Source organism: Hermetia illucens, chromosome 5, assembly GCF_905115235.1.
Source record: "Hermetia illucens chromosome 5, iHerIll2.2.curated.20191125, whole genome shotgun sequence".
Taxonomy (NCBI): domain Eukaryota; kingdom Metazoa; phylum Arthropoda; class Insecta; order Diptera; family Stratiomyidae; genus Hermetia; species Hermetia illucens.
Window position 1 is genome coordinate 32,264,689 of NC_051853.1, and position 27,358 is coordinate 32,292,046.

General features: G+C 40.4%; 1 protein-coding gene across 1 annotated transcript; it reads right to left on the bottom strand.

Moving 5' to 3' along the window:
- Window positions 1-89: 89 nt before the first annotated feature.
- LOC119657386 (forkhead box protein J1-B-like) lies at window positions 90-27,091 on the bottom strand. The gene is made up of 6 exons (XM_038064271.1): window positions 26,214-27,091; window positions 18,563-18,827; window positions 12,849-12,944; window positions 958-1,129; window positions 556-892; window positions 90-437 (listed from the first exon to the last, which is right to left on the bottom strand). The coding sequence occupies exons 1-6, from the start codon at window positions 26,701-26,703 to the stop codon at window positions 211-213; spliced, it is 1,587 nt and encodes a 528-aa protein (XP_037920199.1). The 5' UTR covers window positions 26,704-27,091; the 3' UTR covers window positions 90-210.
- Window positions 27,092-27,358: the final 267 nt, after the last annotated feature.

A 27,358-nucleotide genomic window follows, 5' to 3' on the forward strand; every position in this document is an offset into this window, starting at 1 on the left:
CAAGTCCATTTAGTAAATATTTTATTACTAATATGAAAATAAAATAAAAATTACAAGAATACAATACGCAGCCACACACATTATATATCACTCCCGATTTAAGTAGGTACTTATACATACATAAGTAAGTGTAGAAAGAAATACTAAACATAAATTATTCTAAGAGAAATACTTTTAGATATTGCATTCACTGTTTTGGACGTTCAGTTGTCAAGCCACAATATCATTGGTTGACGTAATGCCAAAGTAATTCAAGTTGAATTCATCGCTGAATAGGACCTCCTCCTCGACATTCGACATGTTGATGCCTAGTTCAACTGGATCAATTTCGGTTACATAGAAGGCATTGTCGATTTCATTCTGGTGATTATGATGGAGTCGTAGATTATTTTCAGCGGAAAGATGATCCTTCTCGCCATGGGAATTTAAATAATCACCTGGGGGAAGGGAAGAAATGCAATCAAAATAGGGATAAACGTTGTCCAAAAGTAGTTATTTTCTCAAAACTAACCATTCAAGGGTATATAGGAAAGTATATTTCTGAATTCATCTTACCTTCCAACAAACTATCCTGATATGTGATAATCGTGGAATGTATAGATTGCACTTCGACGTCACGATGTATTCCATTCAAAATTTCACCCGCTGCTCGCTCAAGATCATCCTTGCGGGTCATTAGGTCGAGTGACATTGAGGAATGGTTTTGTTCGTCAGCTACACATGCGCTTTGTACTGCCCCGGATGGTTGGGTTTCATTCTGAATCAGTTGAGTAATATTAGCTACAGCTGCAGCCGTTTCATCAAATATAGTTGAATTGGTTTCCGGAGGCGTAGACATTTTCCGTTGATTGGATTGTTCCATTTTGAAGAAAAGTTCCAAACGTTGTTTCTTCTAGATCAATAAAAATGGAGTTTATTAGAACGGTGAATTATAACTATCTTAAAGTATATACTTACATGTTGCCATGCTAGATTGTGTTCTTCGGAGTCTCGACTAGAAATGGTCCAAAGATGCCCCGCTCCTTGAGCTGCCTTCACGCCCTTTCGGAAGTGGGGGTTGATAGAAAGATTATGTCGCACTGAGTTCTTCCATCGATCGTCGTTTGATTTGTAGAATGGAAATCGATCACTATAAGAAATCAACGTAATTTATCAAAAAATAGGCACTTAAAAACTTCATTTAATATAAAAGTAAAAAGTAGACATATTGTTCGTATACTACTCTACTCGTATAAGAATTTGATTTGATCGTTTAGATTAGAATGAATTTGAAGTTCCTCCTTGTGGTGAAACTGGCTGAGTAATATAAGAAAGAGAGGATAACATTTTGCTTTCTGCAACTATTACGCTTACCAATTGGGAAAATCTTCTAGAATCAGTCTTCAGAAGCTACAATCATAGATTGAAACTGTAACAAATAACAAAGAGGTGACTATCGTGGTCCAAATACAGCAGACTCGAACAGTCACAAAGCACAAAGTATAGAAGGCATTATATCAGTACTGGGAGGCTAGCTGGCCCAGTACATCTATTTATGTAGGGAGTCTTTATACGCTGCCATATCCAGAGAATCCCACAGAAGAAGTCTTACCACCTTTACTTGCCATTATTGGACAATTAGTCTTACTAAAAGGAACGGAGTATCATGTCCAAGGATATGTGTTCCCTTCAGGATTCGTCAGCGATCTTTAACGGGCCACTTACAAAATGGGGGGTAGCATCCCCAGCAGCAAAAGGGACTTAAGGAACTGGATGAATTTCTTGATGCATCTCCATTTACAGGTGTACATGGAAAGCAACAGAAAATGCGCGAAAAGCAAAAGCAACCGTACACCGCGCTGGAAGCACCGTAAGCGTCAAGCGGATCACAGAGCAAACTCGGGAGAAAGCGAAAGAAGAAAGACGAAAGTGAAGGAGAATTTACCCAGGTAGTCTCCAGGGCTCAAAAGAAGAAGGCGAAGAGGGAAACGGGTAACAACATGGAGCAAGGTCAGAAAATTGTCTGCCTAAAGTTAAAGCTGACACCAATACACGGAGGGACCAAGGAGGACTACACCGTCAACATTATTCATTAATTTTTTTAGAATAGTGAGGGATCCTAAGTCCACATCCACTTGATGTTGGACTGGACCAAATGGAGAACAACTTATTCTCACATTTTTTGGTCCACGGATCCCTCGTTTGGGGCATGACACCCAAGCATTTAAAAATAGGAACTAACGGTTTCGTCCAGGGCAGAGGCAACTCATTAGACGCTGCCTCACCTCTGCCTTGGAAGCAGCGTGACCGTAAGTGGCAACAGATGGAAAACGCTCCTTTATATATTCGCATACATTCTGAGAAACGGTCAATGGACTGTTGGGAGACAAAGCTCTGATTTCTAGTCTAGAGCCCTCATCTTCCTCTTTTTCTTCAGCCTTTGTCCCGTTCGCAAGCGGAGTCGGCCCATCGTGATCGGTTTCGCCATTTGGCTCTGTCAAATGCCTGATCTGGATGCAATCTCGAGGCTTTTAAATCCATACCATAAATTTACCATCGACTTCGATGTTCAGACCAATCTTGGCAAGTGAATTGTCGTTACCGCGAATTACCTGACTACACTATCGAAGACGCCTCTCGCCTTTCGCTTGATTTACGATTATTTCAACGATTTCGCGAATACGGTTGCCAAGACTGCGTTCAAAAATCTTCATGGTATGGGAAAGTAACCGGATAGGATGGGAATTTGAACACTCTGCTGGACTATCTTTCTTTTTAACTATTGGAACTGTGGTGTTTTCTTGCCAGTAAGATGGTGCTCTACATTCCTAAATAACCCGATTGGAGAATTCACTGCATCACACTGTTGAGTCGCTTTCCAGAGCCCAGATGCCGGTGTCGATGGAGTGATATGAGCTTAGCTTCGCCAAGGCGGTAGTTGCAGCGTGTATCAGGAGACAGCCTCTTCAGAACCCTGCCTTGGTTGGGTAGTGCGCATTGAATCGTTATTAGTAGACTGCGTTGCCCCGAGCGAGCGCTATTCCTTCCGTGAGTTCCGGGATCACCTAAAAGTAAGTGAGCTGGCTTCAGGGAACAGGGGTAGGAGCTTTGTCATCGACAGTACAGTCGTTCTAGACTATTACTAGTTTTTACTATTTGCTATTATTTTTATCGAGACAAAAAAATATAAAACTGAGAAGACCGCTCACCGCATCGTAAAGCGAAGATGGCAACAAGGGAAGAAATACTTCACGAGAATCCGTGATGTGCAGAGGCAAGACTCGCAAAATGAAGGGGCACCCGGGGGGACGGCAACGCAAGTACCATGCAGTGCTGCTGATTTTGATTGCCTCACAGAAATCAGCGAAGTAGAAGGGGCGATGAAACGCGAATGCCCCGAGGTAACCAATGTCCGGATTGGTATCATTTCTGCTGTAGTTGAAGCTGCTGAGCAGTTCCGAAGAATTTTCTTAACAGCGGGAAAATTGGAATTGGCTGAGCAGTATGCAGGATATGAATTCGCGTCGGAATCACTGGCGTCGTGTGAGTTCTGGTAGATTTCACGGAAAGTGACCATCCATATATCGCGTTCGAAGTGGTTGACGCCACCTCTCGGTGTACACCAATCCGGCGCTCCCCCTGTGCATGTAACGTCGAGAACGTGAACATCGGGAGATTTGTCAACGCTCTTAAAGTAGGTGGAGCCACGGAGGAGGGTACTTCTGATGTAGTCGCGCTGCAGCTGACACTGTCGTAGATTCAGCTATGAATCTGATAACGGCAGCCTGTTGAGTTTTCAAGACTAGGAGGGCATCGAGATATGGCAAACCTTGTATTGGTAAACGGCGGAAATTGACGAGCTACGGAAGTAGTGTCTCAAACTCCGACGGTTGACTCAACACCTAAACGTCCGAAAAGAAGCATGTAGCACAATGACAGAGTACAGATCAGCGAAATAGAGACTCTGCAACGAGATAAATAGAAGCAAAGCTCACTGCTGGTAGAACCTAGTCGACGACATGAATGGGGACCCGTGGCGTCTCGGTTATAAATTGGTAACCCGAAAAATCGTGGCCCTGCGGAATTCTGGTTCACTTAAGGTTGACCAGATGGACCTATTGTAAGGGCAATATTCGCTGTACATCCCGTGAGGGTTGATGACAGCAGTGTGGATGGCGCTGAGGGTTGCCCGCTTTTCACTACAAAAGAGTTGGAAAAGCAGTTCTTTCTATGAAAAGCAAGAAGGTGCCAGGACCCGATTGTATTCCGGCAGAGGTATACAAATTGGTGTTCCTTCCAACATCGGCTAGATCTACTGCTTGGCGTATTCAATGCTTGCCTGGAGGAAGGTGGCGGGACTTACGCTGAGCAGCAAAATGAAAGGTGACGCCTGAGCTGCCGTCAGCATACGCTTTGTATGCTTGATACGGCGGCAAAGTGCTCGAAAAGCTCATTAGGAGTAGATTCGCTGAAGTGATGCGTGCTGCCGGAGATTTATTCTTAAGACAGTTCGGGTTCAGAGCAGAGAGATCCACAATAGATGCTGTCATGCCAGTCGTGAAGGCGGTTCATCAAGCGGAAGTACACAGCGGCCGAATTCGACGGATAGTGCTCCACGTAATACTTAATGTTGGAAATGCCTTAAATTCCGTAAGATGGAAAGACATTCTAGACACACTAGAAAATACATTGCACGTGCTGAGCTACTCGTATGTCTTATCTATTCATCTTTGGACGACGCTGACAAAAAATTTTTTTCTTGTGGAAGGTTGGATGGGATTCGTCAAGAACTTTCTGTAGACATAGGGGAGCTCTCTCCAGACAACGTTGTCGAAGTGAGCGGGGAGCGCTGGTAAATTGAGTCGTGTGGCGCATTATGTTCGAGCTCTTCTTGTTACGGAGAAGATTGAGCTCGACTGTTGGGAGGACCGGATGACAGAGGGATCAAATTAACAATTTATTTTTTTGTTTTTTGTTTTTCTCCATATTTAGACTATTGTTATGTCGTTGTATGGAAATTCCAATTCATTATCCCAACTCCCAATTATAGCAGTTGTTTCACTTAATTTTTTTTTCTGGTGGTCGTTTAGCAACGGTTCAATTCAGCTCTTGATTGAGAGATGAAAGTTAAAGGTGGGGATTTCTTTGAGTGAATTCTTGTTGCTGGTACCTATTATTAGCATCACCTAGTTTTCCTCCTTTTCAGTGAGATAGAGAAAAATGTCTACTTGGAAGCCAGTGTGAGAGGTTCGTGATTGTCCAAATCCAGATAACATCGGACATGGGATGGAGACCGAAAGCTGCGGTATACCAATGTATAGTACAGACATCCTAGATAATGCACCCGTTTCTCAGGGCGAGTGGTAAATTTATTTTTCCATGAAAATACTGATTGTGGCGATGAAATTTATCTGCTTCCCAAAAAGTTTGTGTGGTTTTATCCCCCCAGGCAGGGTTATAGGAAAGGAAAACTGGGTTCAATGTAGAAATCATGCGAGCTCCTAAATTGCATAATCAATCTAATTTTGATAAAATTTTTCTATTCAGGACCTCCAAGAGAGCTTCGAGCCCGGGGGAATAAATTCGCCTGGCCACTCAACAGGCATTTTCACAAAGGATACAGAATGTTTTATGAACAAATGTTTCTATCAGCATTTCAATTAAGAAAAAATCCGCAAATATTCCTAAAATACGAGGAAAATCTCGTGTTCAATTTTTTCAGATATAAAGTAAAGGATTTATGCGGCGAAATCTTGCGTTTTGTTATGCTCCATTTGCCATGCCATATAGCTTCATTAAGAATCACATAACCCCCGACCACCAGTTCATACTGAATCTAATGGCTCTCAAAGACTCTCCCATTGGTTGTTCCTGCCCAGAAGATTTACATTACATATTCACCCCCTAATGAAATATAGTTGCGTGTCCTTAATTATGGTCTTTATAACCGGGTAAAGTTCCATAGCTTCACTCGAAATTGGATTTTATATCATTGAACGACAAACGTAAGGAAAAATGTTGCGCATAAAACACAAATCAATTTTTTGATAGGCCAACATTGTCAATTGTATTTCGAATCACCCTCGCTGGGAGCAAGATGAAGGATATAGACCTCACCCTCCCCGGAATGGTTTGTAATCGACCTCCATTGCTCATCCTCACTCAAAAGATAGCTATCCAGCAGGACGAAGCTTGCAACGAGACTGACTGACTTGTACTGCTTCGAGGGGGAGGTTTCCATTTACGTCCATCCTTTGCAAGGGAAAAATTGAATGGCGATTCGTGCCAACCAACAACCTGGCACGGCCCACGGTAAGTTCATAAATTTTATGGAGTTTGGTGAGAATGGCCCATGTAGAAGACGACGCTGTTGATGGTTGGATGAAAGTACTGTAATCCTGCCTATGGACTATTAGCCTGAGGATTGCATGGCCCATATATGAACTTCCTTTGCATGTATGGAGAGCTCGGGTGAACTCAAAATTCTGATGGGGAACGTGATATGATTTGTGGGACTGGAAAACGTTACAACGAGTTTTAGGAAACGAAACTTCTATCGTTGAGCCATTACGTTGGACGGCGGCTAGTTAACCGGAAATTTCGACGTAGAAAAGATAATGGTGGTGGGCGGTAGTGGTGGGTATGTAGATGGGTATACAACAAGGAGTTCAAACGCTGAAGAGTTTTCGTTTTTCAATATCCTTGACGGATTTTCATGACGAATACTTTTTAGAAATGCAATTTGTATAAAGTGACGTGCATATATTTATTAACAGGGATTTGATGGTTTGGAATGAATTTATTTTTGATGAAATTTGCAGACTCTTTAGCCTTTATCAAACATTATTAAAATAGTTGTTTTAGTTTCAAGGAGAAAGAATTAAATTTGAATGTTAGTCCATACTGATAAAAGTTAACTAGTTCTAAAAAGACTGTTATAATTCGATACTATCCTCTGTTGCCTCCAGTCGCGGAGGCCTCCGGATATCATCCTAGATAAGCTTCGGGCTAGTATTCAGCGTAATTATGTGGGCCATATATTGCTAGGATACATGTTGGTAGCGCTTGGCATGATTTGCAATGAATAGAAGTTTCATAGGCTATTTGTAGTAAAGCTAAACTTTTTTTGTCCGTAGGTGGAAATCCTTAGAAAGTACCCATTTCTCCGCGTGAACACTGATTTGAACCACAACCACCATGAAACTCTCACAAGCGATTCAACCGCAAATAACTAGGCCTAGGACACCTCCTTTAGGAATTACCGTGAGACATATGCACTTGCAGGGCTACATCGGTTCCTATGGTACCAGATAACCTCTGGTGAGGCTGCGCGACTGCAGCCACTTCAGATGAGTTTCATGCAGGCTCAGGTCCGTTCGCCCTAGCTATTCATTGAAGCATTCGTCTGCTGCATTACGGCTAGTAAGTGACAAGCAGATTCAGATAGAAATTATCTTTATGTAAGTTGAAATTAGTGTTCATGTTTTTTTTACAGTTGGTATATAAGTTGAAAAAAGAGAACTAGGTTTTTTCCTTGTCCTGTGAATATTTTTATTTCTTCCCGCATGCGATCGTTTCAGAGACCACGTGCCTCCTTCCTCGGAGACTTGCGTTTTTAACAATAAAAATTGCGAACTCTTGGCAGCGTACAAGAGAAGAATACATGAGGATGGACGATTCCGTAGCCTACATAACGATGAAATCTATGAGCGATACTATGACCATCCGGTTGTGGATAAAATCCGGCTCAATAGGTTATGGTGGGCGGGTCACTTAATCCGTATGGATGAGGATGATCCCACCCGGAAAGTCTATAAGGACAATATCTATGGTAGAAAAAGAAGAAGAGGCAGACCCTGCCTGAGATGGAACGATGCCGTTGGACGCCAGACAGCTTTTAGGGACATCGAACTGGTGGACCTCGACGCAAAATCGGGATGTCTGGAGTTCCTTATTAAGGCAGGCCCATATCGGATACCGGTTGTTGCACCGTTGATGATGATCTGGGGATAAGTGTAGCCTACACCAGTCATATGACATCAGAGCATCTGTAGGATATGAGGCTTCTACATTGGTTTGGAATCAAGATGCACACCGGATTAATACTTGATTTATTTGTACTAACTGGATTCCGACCCCGGATAAAGTGGGGAGCGTGGAATAATTTGTCCAGTTTTTCTAGCGTTTACCATAAGTTCGGCTTCAGGCATGTATTGCGTCCGTAAACTTTTCATTTCGTGAAAAAATTTGAAATAATGAATAAGCAACAGAGTAGACTATTTGTGAAGGGAAAAGACCTACTGTTTAAACCAGCAGGTGATAACTTCGCAGCAGAAGGATCATATGTAGGAGTTTTTGTTCCCCGGAAAAGATGCTTTGAGTTGGGTAAGAACATCAGCATATTTTAGTCGAAAATATACGCCGTGGACATGTGTGCAGACTTTAACCCCCACAGGAACTATAGGAAGTAGACCATTGCAATTCTACCCGTTGACACTAAGTTGCTATAAAAATGCTTCGACAAATTGAAAACGATATGGATAGTTTGGGTTCCGGACCGTATTGGGGTAGAAAGCAATAAAGCAACAAACAATATACCAAAGAAGGAAAAGGAAACACAACTCTATGGGCCAGAGCTTTTCGATGGAATTGGAATTTATGATTGTGATACTTAGGCAAGAAGAAGAACAGTTGAGGGAGCTATAGATGCCGAGTTGATCTGAAATCGGACACTCCAAGGTGTTTATAGGGACTGTTTGTAAAAGTACACTAAAATGTGTCTGAACTAGGCTAAAACAAAACTCAAATACGCAGGACGGATTTCCGCGTAAGGCGACATACTTCTGCTGCGTACTTAGCCTTGTTGCCAGGAATCGCCCAAAGCCTGGAACCTCTGCTCGCAACGGGGTCTGGATGATATAATTACTGTCTTTAATACATTAATAAGTGTCCATGAAATCTTACTGATGTTCTTCCTCTAGATGGCCAAAATTATAAAGTTTCTCTTGCAGTCAAAACCGTTTTACGAGGTGATTCAAGCGTAATTCCTCGTCGCTAAAGTCCCCAGTGAACGGCTGCCCAGGCGCTTTCGAGGGGGTATTACGAAAGCTGGGCTAAATAGGATCCAATCAAATTAAGTTCCATATGCGCAGGGCTCCCCAAGTTGCTCGCTGCGAAGTCTGGTCTCTACGTTGAGACCCTGAACATTTGGTTAAAAAAAAGAAGTGAATATATGCTGATGCTCCGTCAATTGTACCCCGAGAGAATGATGGGTTTGCACTACTGGAAAAGCGTGTCGTGAGGACCAGCACTTCCAGACTAATTGTAAATTTGAAATGCAATGATTGAAGAGAGGTGATAGTTATGCAAAGCGAGTGAACAGGAAGTGTCACTCCAACCTCTACCATGTCCATATTGGTATAAATTCTCCGTAATTGGAGTCACACACCCCAAAAATTACAAAGTGATAAAATTCACTAGTGATCTTGGATCGCGTAGTGCTCGGTGACGTGGCGCAGAAAAATATCATGGGATGCTGCTCCCCGCATCGCTGGTTCAAGGCTCGTAGCGTCTCAAACCTTTGAACCACAGCTATTACCCCTAGCCGTTAACAACGTTTTATTCGGTGAGGGTTCCGACAAAAAATGCAAACTAGAAAAAATACAAGAAATGGGTTTTCCTTTTGCCAAAGTAGACCTTTTTAATTCAAGTGTTCCACTCATGGTATACCAGTTGATAGTCCTGTCCATTGCCGCAAAGAGTTCTACCTGCCTGACTATCTTCGCAGCCTGGGTATGTGTATGCCTCTCTACAAACTTTAATAAATCCTGGGGCTTGGCGATCTCTAAAAGAGACGCGTGCTGTTTTCGCATTTGCATTTGTCAGTGTAGGGATAAACGTGAAGCCTCATGATTTCACTCCGGCCCATGCGGAGAATCAACCTCCTATTGGTATGCCATCAAAAACTCAGTATGGGAAGAATTCAACTTAATCCCGAATCCATTCTACCTTGCCGTGTTAAAAATGGCTGTCAACGAGGTAGCAAACTGATCACCACCATTAAAAAATCTAAAGAAAGCATGGGGTGGTAATCTGCTAATCACTAATAAGGTTTTGCAAGATTTGAGTTGAATAATTTGCCTGATTCCCCCAATAGCGACGTTGATCTAGATAATTGGGCATGAATCGATCGAGACTTTTAGAGGAGGAGATACCGATAGGAGGGCTAAGAAGGAGAGCGCTGGGACTGATTGCGTCATACCGCTGGGACTGAAGTAAAACTAATGTTATGACTGGAGTCACGTAATACAAACTCTATTGGTCGGCAGAAAAAAGAAAAACTATTGAAAATCACATGTGTCTGCTATTTCAGGCGGAAAACCCAGTGCAATTTGATCTGGGGGCATCACAAAATAAAGTGAGTTAAGGGGGTTATCCCGTGTGAAGGCCGTTTTTTTTTGGCTTTTTTTTGTGAAAAATTGGAGAAAGATACAAATACGAATTTTTCATCGTGGATTTATTAGTATCTTGAGCGTGCATAATAATTTTTCTAGCCCGATCGCAAAATTCGTTATTGAGATACGAGCAATTTGCACACCCATCTCCAAAAAAAGTGTTTTTCTGCTGCCACGCTAGAGGGCGCTGCGATTATCTTAAAAAAAGTAAACAGCGATTTAAAGTAAAGACTTAACTACAGTCCGCAAATTAGGATTATTAAAAAATATTAAAAGCAAAATTTTTGGTGCCTTGTTAAACTTTTTTTTTTTGAATTTTAGTGTTTTTTACGACTTCTTCAATGAATAAAAAAAACTACTGAATGTACCGCAATTATCCTAGTTTGCGGACCGTAGAAATATGTTCTGAATAAGTCGTGAAAATTTCAAAGAATTCGGTTGGATAGATTTTTGTCTATGGTGACAGCCGATTTTCAACATGCAGAGAAAAACGCATTTAAAAAGTAGAATGCGATTTTTAGCCATAAAACCTTAACTGGCCATTAATCTTCTATACCTAATCCATAAACAGTAGGTTTCTTTAAGAAACACATGTACGGCCTTGGTTTCAATTCTTGTCCTTTTCGCGAAGTCATTCCAACATCATTCGGACCAATAAATACGAGCTTTATTATGGAGATCGAAATAAATTTGGCACGTGGCTGATCACGTGTTTAACACTATAATTTCCGAACGACTCCGAATATCAGAAAATCACTTTGCCCATATATGCTACACTATATCTAGATACAATTGATGCCAAAAAAAAATCGATTCCTGGGATGCGACACACGGGATGACCCCCTTAAGTGAAGTTTAAAAGTATTTGGTCCTGCTCCGCAAAAAAAAAAAAAAAAAAAACTCGGCAAATAAACTATCCACCAAACAGGAAAATGCATCAACTTAAACAATTAAACAGTCAATTATTATAAATAAATAGTAGTAAATAATAGTAAATAAATATTAAAAAATTGTTACAAACCACAAAATAAATAAATATTGAATAGTAAAATGTATAATCTCTTTTTCTTTTTAATCCATCTTTGTCAAACTACCGTAAATCTTAGGTGTATTTAATTGTGGCAAAAAGTTTTTTATCTTTAACAAACTAATCTTCAAGAATTAACAATTTTTTGACTTTATTAAAGAGTCTTGTTCTGAATTTTTATAACAAATCCGCGAAAATACCACAAAATGATTTGTTTATCAGCAAAAAGCCACATCTTCCTTAAATAAAAGAACTCCTCTTCGTAAACATTTTCCAACCCCGTTCACAGTCCACAAATTTCCACCTTCACAGTTGTACGAGCAACCAGACCCCGGGGAGAAACCAAAAGGGTGTTCAGTGTTTAACCCCTTGTCTATATAATTTACAAATTACCTATTTACCGTTTCAATAATTACCATGTCAGGTAAATCGTCAAAACCTTGCCACGTGACGACCTTTAAATGCACCTTTTTCATGGTTCACTACTCCGACCAACTACGAAGGGTGTGTGAAAATTTCCAGCACTCACGGGTGCACTAGACAGGACACAGGTTCTAGCCATGGTGCCGCGAATGATGTATGTTTGGACGCTATGGTCATTGAGCTTTAGATGACGGTGAAAGCGATTAGCGCAAGGAAGAATCATGTGCATGTAATGCACCTGACGGCAAGCTGCATCCTTTCCGATACGTTCGATTTTTTCAGAGGTCATAGATACGATATAAATAATGATATGGTCTATTGGTTTCATATCGGCCTTAACGCCGCCAACTCTTTCCTCCTCCGCGATTGAGCGGAAAATAAAGAAAACTCAATAAGTAATCATTCTACTCGCAAAGTAGGGAAAATTTGTCAAATATGATGTATGTAGTAGTCATAAAGTTTCCTACACTCGTATCGTGAAAACTTTAGTAAGAGAATCAGCGGAGAAGTGGCGGAGACCAGTTGGCTCCTGGTACGGATTATCGATATTTGCAGGTTGAAAGCTATTAAGACAGAAGCTTATGGGGCCGGGGGTTCCCTATTTCGTCTACGTAGCCTTGAATGAGAGACTTCCGAAATTTCAGAGAACGAGAAACACAGGCAATAATGACAGCAAATTTGTATCTAATGTACATGCATATATCTTCCTCCTACGTTACCTCCTCTACTGCTTTTAAGCCATGGAGTACTGAGAAGGTCTTTTTTCCTTACACGATTAGTTTGAATAGAGGCCGAGGAAGTTAGTAAACAAATATCAACATGTTCTAGAAACTTAAGGAATTGTTTGTTCACAAGTTTCTGGAATTCCCATGGATGGTATTCCAATGAGCAATCGGATTTGTTGCACACTTGGCAATTTTCTAGACAAATGGAATTTAGAAAATTAGGTTCGCAGCTGTACTTACGATATCCATTGGTAGATGCCTGACACTGTTAGTTCGCCTCGGTCCTCCAGTGCGTATTCAATCAGTTCGGTATAGGTGAATGGTGGCTTTTTTGGCCTGTAAAAGGAATTGTACATGGAGTTCAAATAAAGATTCAGCACTAAAATTCATAAAATATATTTTAAGGGGTTGATACAATATATAATTAAAAGTAAGGAATGATTATTAAGACTCATTTTTTGGTTCACCAACCATTTTTTGCTTCCACATTTCTGGACTGAAAGCAGGAATGTTTTATCATATAAATGTATATTTTCCGCAAATATTCGCTCTCAGGGCTTAAGACATACATACAGTTTTGTGTGGACAGCTCTACTAATCTAGTTTAAAGAGCTAATAATTTAATATAGAAAGTTGCTTTAACTTTGATACTAATAACCGGATTTCCACGAAACTTTGCAGTATTATGTGCGATACTATCGTCTATGCTACTGATTCTCCTAGGATGAACTTAAGGGGCTTCGGTCAATTTCAGAAAGTTGGTAATATACTATTACTTCCGAGTTGTCACAATCTCGGCAGATGCCGGGTCTTACCTAATACTAGCACTAAGTGCCAAGCATTTAGGCTCGGACGATCTTACCTACTTAAAAACTAAAGGGGCACTGGTGGTGGTGGCCGGTGGTAGGTCAATGGGAAAATCCGTCGAGAGCTCTCCGCAACATCGAGCAGGTGTGCAGCATTTTGTACTTCTGCATGGTTTGAACCAGACTGTGCGAAAGTCCCAGGACATCAAGGGAAACCGTGAAGGATTTAGGTACAATACCTATAGCTAACAATATTATGGGAACTACAACCACCGGGTCGAGACGCCAAATTTCTTTGATTTCCCGAGCCAATGGCTCATAGTTCACCTTCTTCTCCACGTATTTCCGTTCAATGTTGCTATTATGGGGGATAGCAACATCAATTACATACGCGGAGCGATCCATCTTGTCAACTAACAGTACGTCGGGCTTGTTATGTAGAGTATGGCAATTAGTCAGAACTTGCCGGTATCAGTACATGCTGTAAGCAGAACTATCAAGAACTGCTTGAGGCTCATATCGGTAAACCGGACATATTCCCGTGATCAGCCCATGCTAGTATGCAAGGTTTTGATGGATAACCTTACATACAGCATTATGCCTGCTGATGTATTGCACCGTTGCCATAATAGTAAGTATAGCCAGAAATGAGATCCAGTCCAACGTCTCTAACGCCGAACCACACATTCTCCACTGGTCGTTCTCCACCCGTTCTTTCATGATGAGCTTTTTATAAGCTCGGGTGGCGACCACGCCGTCCTGAATGGCACACATGAAGCCCTCCGTCTCAGCAAAGAGATCCCCAGCACACAGTTATCTGTTCGACACATGCAAATCGACAAATGGCTGCCAAAGACAATTCATGTGTTTACCATGCATTGCCTTCGATTTCCATTCATCGATCCGCTCTTGGTCCGACTTCACCCCACTCAGAGGATTGAAAGATCGATCCTTCTAGTTAAGTGGAGTCAGCTCACAGTCTGCCTTACAGACAGCCGCATGCAAGGGACTAGCCTGCTCTTTGCTGTTAAAATAAGCGCGCAGACAGTCGACTTGGCGATGATGTTTTACCGCCACTTCAACCATGCCCCTACCTCCGATATCGCGAGGCAGGTTCATTCGCTCTACGGTAGACTTTGGATGATGCATTCGGAATTTGGACATAGTTGTCCGTATTCGCCGCTGGACGTTTTCCAGATCGATCTGCGTCCACGGCAATATTCCGAATGCATAAGCTAGTGAAGGGATAGCGAATATATTTAATGCGCTTATCTTATTCTTCCCCGGAAGATGCGATTTCAGCACCAGCTTTACACGTCGCAGGAATTCGGACAGCAGAGCATCCTTCAGATCACCAACTCGAGTATGGGTTCCTTACAGAATTCCTCGTGATGACCTTTGTGGATGGCTGGTATTCGACAGTTGCCTATTAGCCTATTAGCACCCTCAGATGTACGCACTGATAAGGTGGTATGCCACTCTTCCATGACTGTTACCAAAAACTTTATTACTTTCGGATCAATGCGATACAGATTTAGGACATCGATTAGCCAGGTATGCGGGACGCTATCAAAAGCCTTGGCATAATCGATATTGCAACTAAAGAGGTTTCTTTGGCCTCTAGTTGCTTGTCCTACAAATACCGAGTCGATAATGAGTTGCTCTTTGCAAACCCTTGACCCAACTCGGCAGCCCTTCTGCTTCTCGGACAGAATGTTGTTGGTCTCGAGGTGCGCATTGACCCTTTCGCTAATAATGGACGTTATGAATTTAGAGAGGGTTGGTAAGCAAGTAATCGGCCTTGTGTCTGCGGGGTCCTGCACCGTGTCCTTCTTAGGGATAAGGTAGGTAATCCCCGCAATGAGGAAGGGTGGAAATTCCTCCGGCCGGCTCATGACCTCATTTATACTGTGTGACACTTATTTATTCTTATTCTTTTTATTTTGGCTCTATATCTTCATTGCCTTAATTTTTGAAATCTTCATTATTTTTTTTTGTTTTGATTTTCCTTGAAAAAAACCTGGAGTCATAAATTGACATGAATTCGAACTAAATTTCATTAATTTGTAGACTTTCCTATTCCTCTCTAGCCCCGTAAAATTCTCCTTAAAATAGTGGCATCCTTCAATAGAATGGTCGGAGAATGCCAAGGTGGGGAGGGAACCTCGAAGGTCGTGCCCCACAATACATCTCAGGCAGAAGAATCGTTGATTGAGGCATTTATTCACTGAAGAATTCTTTCGGTTGAGTGATGGAGTCCTACAATTAGGAAAATCAAGCTTTCGAGTTCCACTCATATGATGGGTTGTTGCTATTATAATTTTTTGTTTTTCTGTATTTCTCTAATACTCCAAATTTTTATTTTACAACTTTCAACCACTGTACATCCTCGATTAACTTTCTGATAGCATTAATTTTTTCAGATATAGTTTGACATATTATTTTTTTTTCTTACTGTCCAAAACTTCCATCGTTTTAACTTTCTCTCCTTCATCGTTGACGTCCTGCTTCATTCATTATTTATTTCCGCAGCACTTAGAAATTAGAAGTTGGTAGCGTTTTGGTTGTCCTGTGTTTCCACTAAATGAAAAGGTTGCTTTTTGATTGAGACAACCCTATTGTTTTTATTAACATATATCGATATTTCGGGAGCCAGTTGCTCCCTCGTGATTGTAAACACTGAAAAAGGGAGCAACTGGCTCTCGAAATATCGATATATGCTAATAAAAACAATATGGTTATCTCATTCATTTTTAGCATTATGACCTTTGAGAGAATTATTTTTTTTATTATTAGCAACCTTGATCTTTATCGAGTACACGTTATTTGGTCTTATTCTACATTAAATAGTAGTTAGGTAAACCATTTTCTGGTAATTTCGTTTCATAATAATATTTGGATTCCAACTTTATTAGACTGTCCCATTATGTTTTTAGGATCGTTGTGCTTCTTAAGGGGAAAAAAAGTTCGGAGGATCGATTTAAAAAAAAAATTCGGAAACTGCAACTTGCATTAGGAGCAAAACTTTTAGAGTTAAATATAATTGAACCTCCTCGATTGTCATTAAGAAGACGAAAATCGCATATGGAAAGCAAAACACAAAACCCAGGCTGCTACTCAAAAATCAGAGAATTTGTCGTAGGATGAATTAAAAGGATCCCTTGGAGCATGGAGGCGAGGTATTTTATGGAGCTGGGGTCAACTACTTTATGTAATTTAAAAAAAAAATCGTTCTTTTCATTTTATTCGTGAATCAAACTTTAATCGCATTTTTCTCAAAACTTTTCTTCTAAGCTCATAGTTAAACTTAAACTTTTCACTTATTTTACATGCTAGATCCTTGATTCTGAATGAAGGATTTCGTTTTTGTTTCCAGTTACAACTATTTTTTTTAATGAAAAGGGGAGCAGTTTTTGGCAAAAATCGCGAGGGTTTTTTTTGCACCTTCACCAAAAATTCAACAAGTCGGAAAACCGGAAGCTAGACGCTTCAGGTATGAAAGGTTTCGTGTATTTCTCTCTGTATTTGAGTGTGCATTTGTCCCATTAGCATGTAGCACGTAAAATATGCATATATTATATGAAAATTTCCACTTTAAAGTGATATTGACATTCATAGTCTTGAATTTGCAGAGGAGCGACAGTTTTGACCTAGTATAACTTTGTTAGTAATAGTGCGATTTCTACCAAATTTGGCGGGATCATGCTCTATGTACTGCATTATATTACTGCAAAATTTTGTGATTCTAGGGTGAACTTAAGGGGGGTTTTCCTGTCAATTACTGAAAATTATAGTATTGTACTATTATTAACTTTATTTGAATAGGTATCGGTATGGAGTATTTCGGAGCCTAGGCACCATATAGTGGCAGCCCCCTGATTTTTTTCAGATTTTTCGGTTAAGTAGTTTCTGAGAATGGGTTCTTTAAAAAAATGGTCACTTTCAACCGCCCGCACTCCCCACCTTTTCAACAAATGTCAAAACTAAGACCCGCTTCGAAAAGTACTAACCGATACCTTTAATTTGATGCCCCACGTGACTATATTTGGTGAAAAAAAAATTTACATCCCAATTTTGCATGTATGGGGACCCCCCTTAAATTCGACGTAAAAGCATGTAAGTCACTATATGCATGAGCGTTCACAGTTCCCACCTTTCTACTAAATTTGGTGCCAATCGCTATAACCGCCTCCGAGAAAAATGCGTGTGACGGACAGACAGACAGACAGTAAACCGATTTTAAAAATGAGTACTTTCCTAATTCCTTCGTTCAAATCCAAGATAAACTTATGTGCTAAAGAAGTCCTTTCGGCTTTTTAATTTCGGATGCATATTTAGATACTCAAGTACGATTCGATACAGTCCAATCGCGAAAGTTCAACAGCAGTAAAACGAACTTTAACGTCCTTTAGGAAACACAAACAAGGTAAAAGTTAGATTAATAAGAGCCTGGGAATGTTAGTTATTCTTAGCCGCCCAATAAATAGCCAATGTTCCAGTTTTGTCATCGACTTTTTTAGATGTGGGTTAATTGTTTTCCCTTTGAGAAAAAGAAAGCAGTTTAATAGATGAACCAAAAATTAAAATTAAAAAATTAATAATATTAAGAAGACAAAAATGCAAACTTCGTTAATTAATAAGACAGCATTTCTGTAACTAAATTTTCAATTAATTTGTGGTAACTAATATGAATGGAATGTAGATAGTTGTCTAATTTAAGGAGATAAGTAGAATTAATCGAAGATTTGATAAGAGTAGATTCTTTTCTTCAAAGTTCTGCGGAAGCACCTGGATAACCATACGAACCTACAGAAGAAACAAGCTTTCATTCCCAAATGAAAATAAACAACCTTTCTTTTAGTTTGATCAAGGTGAAGGTTACATATATAATAAACAAAGAAGTTTCAGTCATTAATCAACAAGTAAACGATGCAAAAATAGCAACGGCAAAACTACCGGCAATCTCTTTGGCAACATAAAATATTTATATTAGTAAACTTTTACTCCAAGAGAGATCCTAGCAACGGTTTTATAACCCTCCAAGTTTCGACGAATTATAAATGCTTGCATTTCGCTGATTAAACTGTTTGCGGCTTAATTATTTCAGGAGTTTTTTATTCGTGGTTCAAAGTGTCTTAAGATACTTACATTTTTGGAGTGTTTTCCACAACCACATTTTCAGCTATAGACATTTCACTTTCATCAAGATCGGCAGTCGTTTCCATGATTAGTTCGTCAACTTTTCGTCCTGTTCGCAATTGTTGCTGTAAGTGCTCCTCGTTTTGTTGATGTAGTTTGCTTGTCGGTGATAGTTGACTTGTTCGATTAACCTCTGGCGATAGATGCGGTAATTCGTCCAGTTTGAAATTGAAGAGCCATGAAAGGTTCCGATCGTCGAAGTCCATATCATTTTCTGAATGACAAAATATAAAAATTTGAAAAATCTTATTTATTAACGTGTTTATTCTTTAATTTTTGCATAAATTGAATATTCCAATCATTCTTATATAAAAGCGACGGCTGTAGGTTTGCTGATACCTTTTTTCTGAATTATTCACATATAAGCCAAGGTCAGAGAGCCACGGGCAGACTAAATATAAATTGGAAAACAAACGTTAGAAAAATCGCAGAAAAGATGGAGAGACAGTTGGATGCAGATATCTCGGTTCATATTAAAAATTTTGAGGATGTTTGAAAGATTGTGGGTTTTCGATTTTTTCCCTGAAATTTCTTTTCTCCAAACCCATTTGCTACTCAGACGGTCCTCTTAGAAGATTCAACTGAGCCTTCATCTTGACATCTTTAGCCGAGTTTACAAAATGTCTGGCTTCATTCTTCACTTTTCTTACCCTTCACAGTTCAATGATGAGATGATCCCTTCGTCTATAGTATTCTTGAGTATATTTCAGTAGTACGGTACACATACCATTATTGTGATTACTATGTAATTTGTTCTGTTCGGTGGAAGTTTATTCACTCTCTTTTTTAAGGTATATTACGTGTTACGTACTAATGGGACAAATTCACACTCAAATGTCTTTATAAAGGAAATACACAAAACCTTTCATACCTGAAGCGTCCAGCTTCCGGTTTACCGAATTGTTTTGTTTTTAAGAACCCTGGCTATTTGCGTGTTTGGGGTGCCTTTCCAGTAGTTCATGAGCTTCTTGCGTTGCTTGTATTCCCATTCAAACTGGTATGGGAATGCTTTAGTAGACTGAAGACGCTTAGCTCGCTCAATAAAGTGTGAATAGCCTGGAACCTGGCCACATTGGGTTAGAAGCGGACGAATTGCTTAGCTCACTCAATAAGGTTTGAATACTGTGGGTTCCAGGCCACATTGGGTTAGAAATGGACAAGCTGGCCAGGAAAGGAACAGTGACGCCGCTATACTGGTCGGAAATGGACTCGTGGCTACGACAATGAAAAATGAAGAGGAACGACTGAGAAACCTTACTGAGCGAACTTACCAGGAATGGAACAGTTCATGGTGCTCATTGGGTGATGTTTATATGATTTTTAAACCTCACCAAGAAGAACCTTCGGATTTAAGTGGGAATACTCACTGGTCACTACACCTGGGGTAGCTAGGGATATCTACAAACACTGTCTGTACATTCTGTAATGATAGTGATTAAAGCTCTGCACATGTTGTAGGTATCTGGGAGATATTAGATACTAGGTTGAAAAACTTAGAAGTAGGGAACATAATAAAGTTTCTGTCGGTTATAGGTTTAAACAACATACTACAGTTAGTAGGTATACTACAATCAGTAAAGAGGCACAATAGTTCTTTGGAGAACATCACTTTCAGCCAGATAGTCCTCTCTCTGAAAAGCAAAAAGTATCTACACGCAACTTCGAAAGCAAATTCTCAGGAGAATAATAGGAGCAAAACGAAGTGGGACGATTAGTTATATGAAATATTTGATGAACCTGAGATTTGCAGGATTACTTGACGGCTGGCCTGATTACGTGCCATGTACGGATGATAATCTAATAACCAAAAGGGTATTCGAAGGGATGGCGGTTATACGAAGAACAGTAGAAAATCCAGCAAATCATGGAGAGATTCAGTCGATGAAGATATTGCATCACAGTTCGTCTTTGGAGCTTAGCGAACGCAATCGAAAAATCGAAATGGATAGAGGTGTAGAATTCTGAATCACAAGGACTGAGAAGGTTGAATTACGTTCCGTGTCAGGAAAATTGTAATTGAGGCCTTTCTTTGAAGAAGAAAGTACAAATTACATCATTTTGGGTCTGAAAACCTTTTCTCTTCCCAGTTGACCGGATCTACCAAACAAGGAAGATGCAACCAACCCGAACCTACAAGATGATCAGTAAACCATCTCCAGAGGGAACAGACAAACGAACAAATAACGACAATGTGAACCAACCAAAACACACAAATGTATAGGCTGCCTTACATGATCAGTATTTCATCAGTCAATTCATTAAAAATGGAGTGATGAAATTACTGATGGACTGACGTGTTTAGGATAAACAAAACGACAAAAAAAACACTTTTGTTACATGCATTTAAAGATCTGAATCATTCGGAAGTCATAATTCGATTAACAACACAATGACAACTAACATTCAACCTATCATTAGTCCTGTTAATTTGATAGAATTTAATCAAAAATTTAAATTTTCGTCCGTCTATCACTCATTGCCATGTAAACACACTAGATGATCAGTTTGCCATAATTTTGTCATCAGATTGATGAGATACTGATCTTCTGAGGTTAGCCTGTGGATATCCCTGCCGTTACAGGCTTAGGCTGCAATTTGGGCTTTAAAGTTACAATTAGTAACCACCAGAACATGGAGTCGAGTGCCGTGGACACCATGCTCTATACTTAATACTGGATATTGAAGGAATACAACTGATTTTTTTATAGGAGAACACAACATGGTTTTCCCAAGGATACAAAGCCTTTCAGAACTGTTCTTTAGTGAATCAATCAAACTTGCAAAAAAAAATTCAGGGAATGTATATAGTGTGGTTATAAGTTCCTAAAAAGTCCCAGCCCATCGGAATCTGGCCTATTCATTCAACCAGTTCAACCAACTGGAATAAAGTGCACATTAGTTATTTTTCAGGACTTTGGAATATTTCTAATTACTTGTTAATTAGATATGAAATCGGAAGTGCTCATTTAAAGAACGTAAGTAACTCAGACCTTGAGAACTATCTAGCCTAATGATGATTTTTTGCTGGGAAAACATTGTATGTCCTGCAATAGTTTTCAGTCGCAATCAGACTGCTGAGGCCCATGTGACCCATAAACTTAGTGGCCGTCATATCTAATCCGATCGGTCTCATTCGATCAGCAGTAGATTTAGGAGTTGTATTCTGTCTCTTTTAAACAAAAAGGATCCAGATTATCATCCGATGGACGCTACCCTTCGCTTGCGTGTCGGCACTATATCTGGTTGAAGGAGACCAAATCAGCGGTCTCACAAATTCAGTGTCAGCTGTTTCCTTTGATTCTACTATCACTCGAGAGCATGAGACTATTGATGCGTATTCGGTTGCTTTCAAAAATACCCTTTATCCCTGGTGCAGTTGAAATTGCCGGCCATCTTCAAAAAGGGCATTACAAGATTTGAATGACTACAAAAAACTAGATATGGATCGATTAGAATAAAGAGTTGAGAGCTTAGCTGATCCTTGTGGATGGAACAGGATGATTGTTAGGATCGCGAACAAGGGTACTCGTCTTGAATCCGAAAATAGACTCCCCACCTTTTTTTCAATGATGACGGTAATCACTTCTGTCGTGCAATCTAACCCACACCATGTTGTGTGACGTCGCAACTCGTCCTTTGAGCGCTTTGATCCCTCACGTGTCATTTGTACAAAATCAACGTGTCTATACCGATGCGTAGGTCCGGATCGGATCTAAAAATCACACAACGAACAAAGGACTTCGCGACAGCCTAACGAAATAAACCAGAAAGCGAGCTAAACCTGGAAAATAAGAAAAACAAGTCGGGAAACCGGAAGCTGGACGCTTCAGGTATGAAAGGTTTTGTGTATTTCTTTTATAAATACATTTAAGTGTGCATTTGTCCCATTAGTACGCAGCACGTAATAAATGCCTAGATTATGTGAGAATATCCACTTTCGGGTGATATTGATATTCAAAGTCTTGAATTTACAAAGAAGCGAAGAATTTGACCTATTATAACTTTGTTAGTAATAGTGAGATTTCCACCAAACTGCAAAATTTCGTACTACTAGAATGAACTTAAGGGGGGTTTTGCAGCCTGTTACTAAAATTATAGTAACGTACTATTATTAACTTTATTTGAAGTTATCGATATTGAGGGTATTTCCGAGCCCAGGTACCATATAGCGTCGTGATTTTTTTCAGATATTTCGGTTGGGTAGTTTCCAACAAATGTCTGGCTTCAGAAAGTACTAAGCGAGACCTTTGATTTGATACCCCTCGTGACTATATTTGGTGAAAAAAAATTTACACCCCCCTTAAATTCGATGTAGAATTATCTAACTCACTGTATGCACACTTTCTAAATTTCACCAAAATTTGGTTTCAATCGCTACAACCGTCTCCGAAAAAAATGCGTGTGACGGACAGACAGACACATCTACAGCGATCACCAGGCAATCTTCTTTGAGACATGTGTCTAGCCACAGAGCAAAGAGCTATCATGCCCGAAACCGAAAAAGATTTCAGGTTGGTCTGCAAAAGCTTTCGAAATGCTTTAAAGAGCTCTGCTCAGAAGCGGATGTAAACTCGTGGGGGAGTGCTTATAGAATCGTGATGAGACGATTCAGAGGCCGTTCATCTCCGCAGATCAAGTGTCCCACCCTGTGGCTCAAAATCATCCAGGGGTTGTTCCCCAGCAAGAGGAGAGCACCGACACATTCCAACCACCTCTGAATGTGACGGCAATTCCGCCAGTCACCAGAGACGAGCTGCCGGAGATCTGCAGTAGAATAGGAGACAATAAAACGCCAGGACTGGACGGAGTACCGAATAATTTTTCGCGAAATCCAGGTCGGACATGTTCGCTGAGTTGTTCGAAGCGGGCATGTCCGAGGAAATATTTCCTGCGGCATTGAAGCGGCAGAAGTTGGTACTTCTGTCTAAGCCTGGTAAAACTCCAGGTGAACCATCCTCATATATGTCTTTTGGACACGGTGAGGAAAATGTTGGAGCGGGTAATCTATAATATATTACTCCCGGTTGTTGAGAGCCAAGGTGGCCTTTCAGATCGGGGGTATGGGTTCCGTAAAGCCAGATCAACCATTGATGCCATCAAATTGGTTATTGGTTTGGCCGAAGATGCAATCCACGGAAAGGGTAGTACCAGCAAATATTGCGTGGTGGCAACCCTGGACGTCAAAAATGCATTCAATTCGGCCAATTGGAATCTAATACGCAAATTCCTAACGAAGGTTGGTATTCCCGTCTATCTCGCTGCTATTGTCGATAGTTATTTAACTGAAAGGAGGCTCTGGTGTGGCACCGATGACGGACACCGCGGGTGTTCCGCAAGGCCCCGTATTGGGCCCACTATTTTGGAACACCATGTACAACGATGTACTTAATCTTCCCCTTCCGAGGGAAGCCACAATGGTAGGTTACGCTGACGACATAGCGCTGGTTGTTGTCGCAAAGCATCTCGAAGATGCTGAGTTATACTCAGGCGAGGCAATCGAAGCTGTTAAAAGTTGGCTAGAGAGCTCTGGTCCGACACTTGCGGAGGAGAGAATAGAAGCGGTCCTCATCACTAAGCGCCGGAAGAAAAATTACGTCTGTATTAGAATCGGGAATCATATCATCACTTCCAAGCCGATCACCAAATACTTGGGGGTGGTGATAGACAGGAAGCTCAATTATAGGCAACACGTGCAGTGTGTTTGCGATAAATCATCCACTGTTAGTATGGCCCTGGCGAGGATAATGCCGAACGTGGGAGGGCCACAAAATACTTCTAGGTTGCTTATAGCCAGGGTGGTGATTTCAATTATGCTCTATGCGACCCCAGTTTGAAGGGAGGCGTTGCGGATCTCAGTTAATACTAACCTACTGAGTGCAATCAGACCTGAAGGTATACACTGCTTTCAGCACTGTCTCAGATGATGCAGCATTCGTCATTTCTGGAATGATGTCGATTGACATCTTGGCAGATGAGATGGCGAATATACACAATGCGAAGCCTATCTCTTCCTTATCGCAGACGAAGAATGCTGAGAAGGAGAGATCCACAAATAGATGGCAAGAGCGTGGGAACGCTCGGGAAAAGGTCAGTGGAATCACAGGCTCATTCCTGCCATCAAGGAATGGTTGGAGAGACGACACGGTGAGATTAAATATAATCTCCGCCTTGTGAGAATTCAATTTTCATAGCATTATAATTAATAAATGAGCGTTGCGAATTGTTTTTTTGAAGGATATGGTAATTTGGCAGGGGAAACTACTACTTCGGCGTCAAGAAGATAATAGCTAAATAACCAGTTTTGATTGACTCGACATCAGCATCGACCATGTGTGTAGAATTTGGATCACAACTCCACCTGATTTTCGTCGATTTTGAGAAGGCTTTTTGAAGTATGAACAAGAGGGGTATTTGGAATGGTCTATGTAGAAGGTGCATTGTGGGGAAACTAAAAATCCTGGTCAGAGCTATATATGATGGTGCAAAATGTAATATGCTTGCGCAAAGTAAGATATCTGAGGAATTTTAATCGAAAAAAAACCCCGTCAAGGTTGCATTCCGTCGTAGATATATTTTTTTTTTATTGTCATTGACGTCCGTTATGGTGCTGTGTTATGAGTTTGAGGCTGTGGAAGAGTTCTCTTCCAACATCTCAACTAAGCTGATGACATCTGTTTGCTTTTTGACTAAGTCATGGACTTTGGAAAATGGGGTAAGCAGAATTGGACTGAAGATAAACACCAGGAAAATCAAGGTTCTCTGTCTAACTGATCATCGCATTTTTCCTATTTCCATTAATGGGCAGAATGTCGAAGGCGTCGAACAGTTGTATGTTCAGGAAATGTTCTTTCTGCCGACGGCGGTATCAAACTTGATTTCGTATTAACAGCGTTAAATCCGCTATCCTTGTATTGTTCAAATGAAAAATAAAATTATTTTGGAAATGCAACTACTTCAACACCAACTTCAAGTTGAGGCCGTTTTTTGTCATCGTCCCTTTTGTGTGCTTATATGGCAGTAGTACTGGGAAAGTGATCATCATTGTTACTCAAAAATTCCTAATTTTATAGGTTGACGAAATCATGGCGATGTCTGAGTGGTGCCCTCGAGTATTCTGGCCTGAAACAATTACCCGTGAAGAACTTCCTGGGCGTACGTGCTGGATGATCATGGGCATGGTAAGAAAGCGAAAGTGGCAGTGGATAGGTCACACTTTAAGGAAACCCGACTCCATTTCGTGTTATGCCATGTAGTAAAACCCACTATCCCAGAATGGTCGATGAACTGGTCGCCTTTTAACTACGTGACGAAGGAAAAATGAAGGAGGAGTGCAAGCGATATGAATAATCAAGTTCAAATTAATTAAGAGCTCTAGCTTAATATGCAGTCATTAGCGTAGTTAAGTTTTCTATAACTTCCCGTGGAACAAAATGTATCTTATATCGCGGATAAAAATTGCAGACCTGGTTATTGCGACAATGGGAGGTTTTCGTCAAGTCCCAATGTGTTTCTTGACTTTACATTGTGGAGGGAAATTTTTGTCCATAAATATTAAAAAGCCATCAGCTAATTTTTCTATAAAATATGTCAATTCTCTTACGCTCTTGATTCGGCATTTGTTGTCCAGTGTTTGTGTTGTTCAGGACCTCAGGCTGCTTTTGTGTGTTAACCGCGGGAGTTTTTGATATATCTACACAATTTGTATCCAAATTCACGATCGAATTGTATCGTTGATCCAACTCCAGGAGATCGGGACTGCTCCACGAACCATCATAATTGTCACTACCCGCAGTTGTGGTGTAAATAGTTGTCGTTTGAATAGGCGGTACCAGCGTTACACCGTCGAAGTTTATCAGTTCAATTCCATTGCACTCATTAGTTGTGAACATATTCCCATTTAGATTGAAATTTTCGTTACACTGATCAACAAAGTTATTTGAGAAATTCTGAATCAATCGTTTTTTGGGTTGTACGTATGACTGGTTCGAATCTAGCATGTCCAGCGTGAGCTTTCTCTTCAAGTAGAAATTTTCGTTTTGGTGGTTCTGGGAATCCATTTGACTAGGATCATTGGAGGAGTTAACAATCATTTTTCACTACGTTTAGTTCATTTGAATCTTCCAAGAATTTCAACCAAAAAAGGCACCGTTTCAAATTTCTCATTCATTCATTGTTTCAAATATTGCACAAGTAATTTCACAAGAACACAAAACAGTGTCCTTCGACCAGGACCTCAGACGGATCGGAAACTATGTTCAAACCACGATTGCAAAATATCTACTGAAGCGTTTCGAATCGAAATTGGAATTGATATCAAACGGAAAAGGAGAATTAATCGTGCAACTAACGTAAAATGTGTCCTGATGCGCGGTCATGCGGAAAACTCTACAGCAATCGTTTTCGGATGACGTTCAGGGAGCCTTCTTTTGTCTAGGTTTCAGCATGAATTACATTTTTACATGAATTTTTTGAATAACGTTTATGTACAAGGAGCAGTCTACTGTCATCATTATTCGTTATTGGTTGACTATATACAGACTGTTTCCTTTTTTTGGTGGGTTCATTCAGTTATGTACTTGGCCAAGGAACAGGTGCGCAAGATTTGAAATTAGAATTGGTAGGCGTTGCTATGACACTTGAAATAAAAGTGAACTTTGTTTAATTGTTGAAAATTTTGAGTTAATTTCGGCAAATTAATAAGATTTATAACATTTTTTCAATTAGTTACATGAACTTTCGAAACTG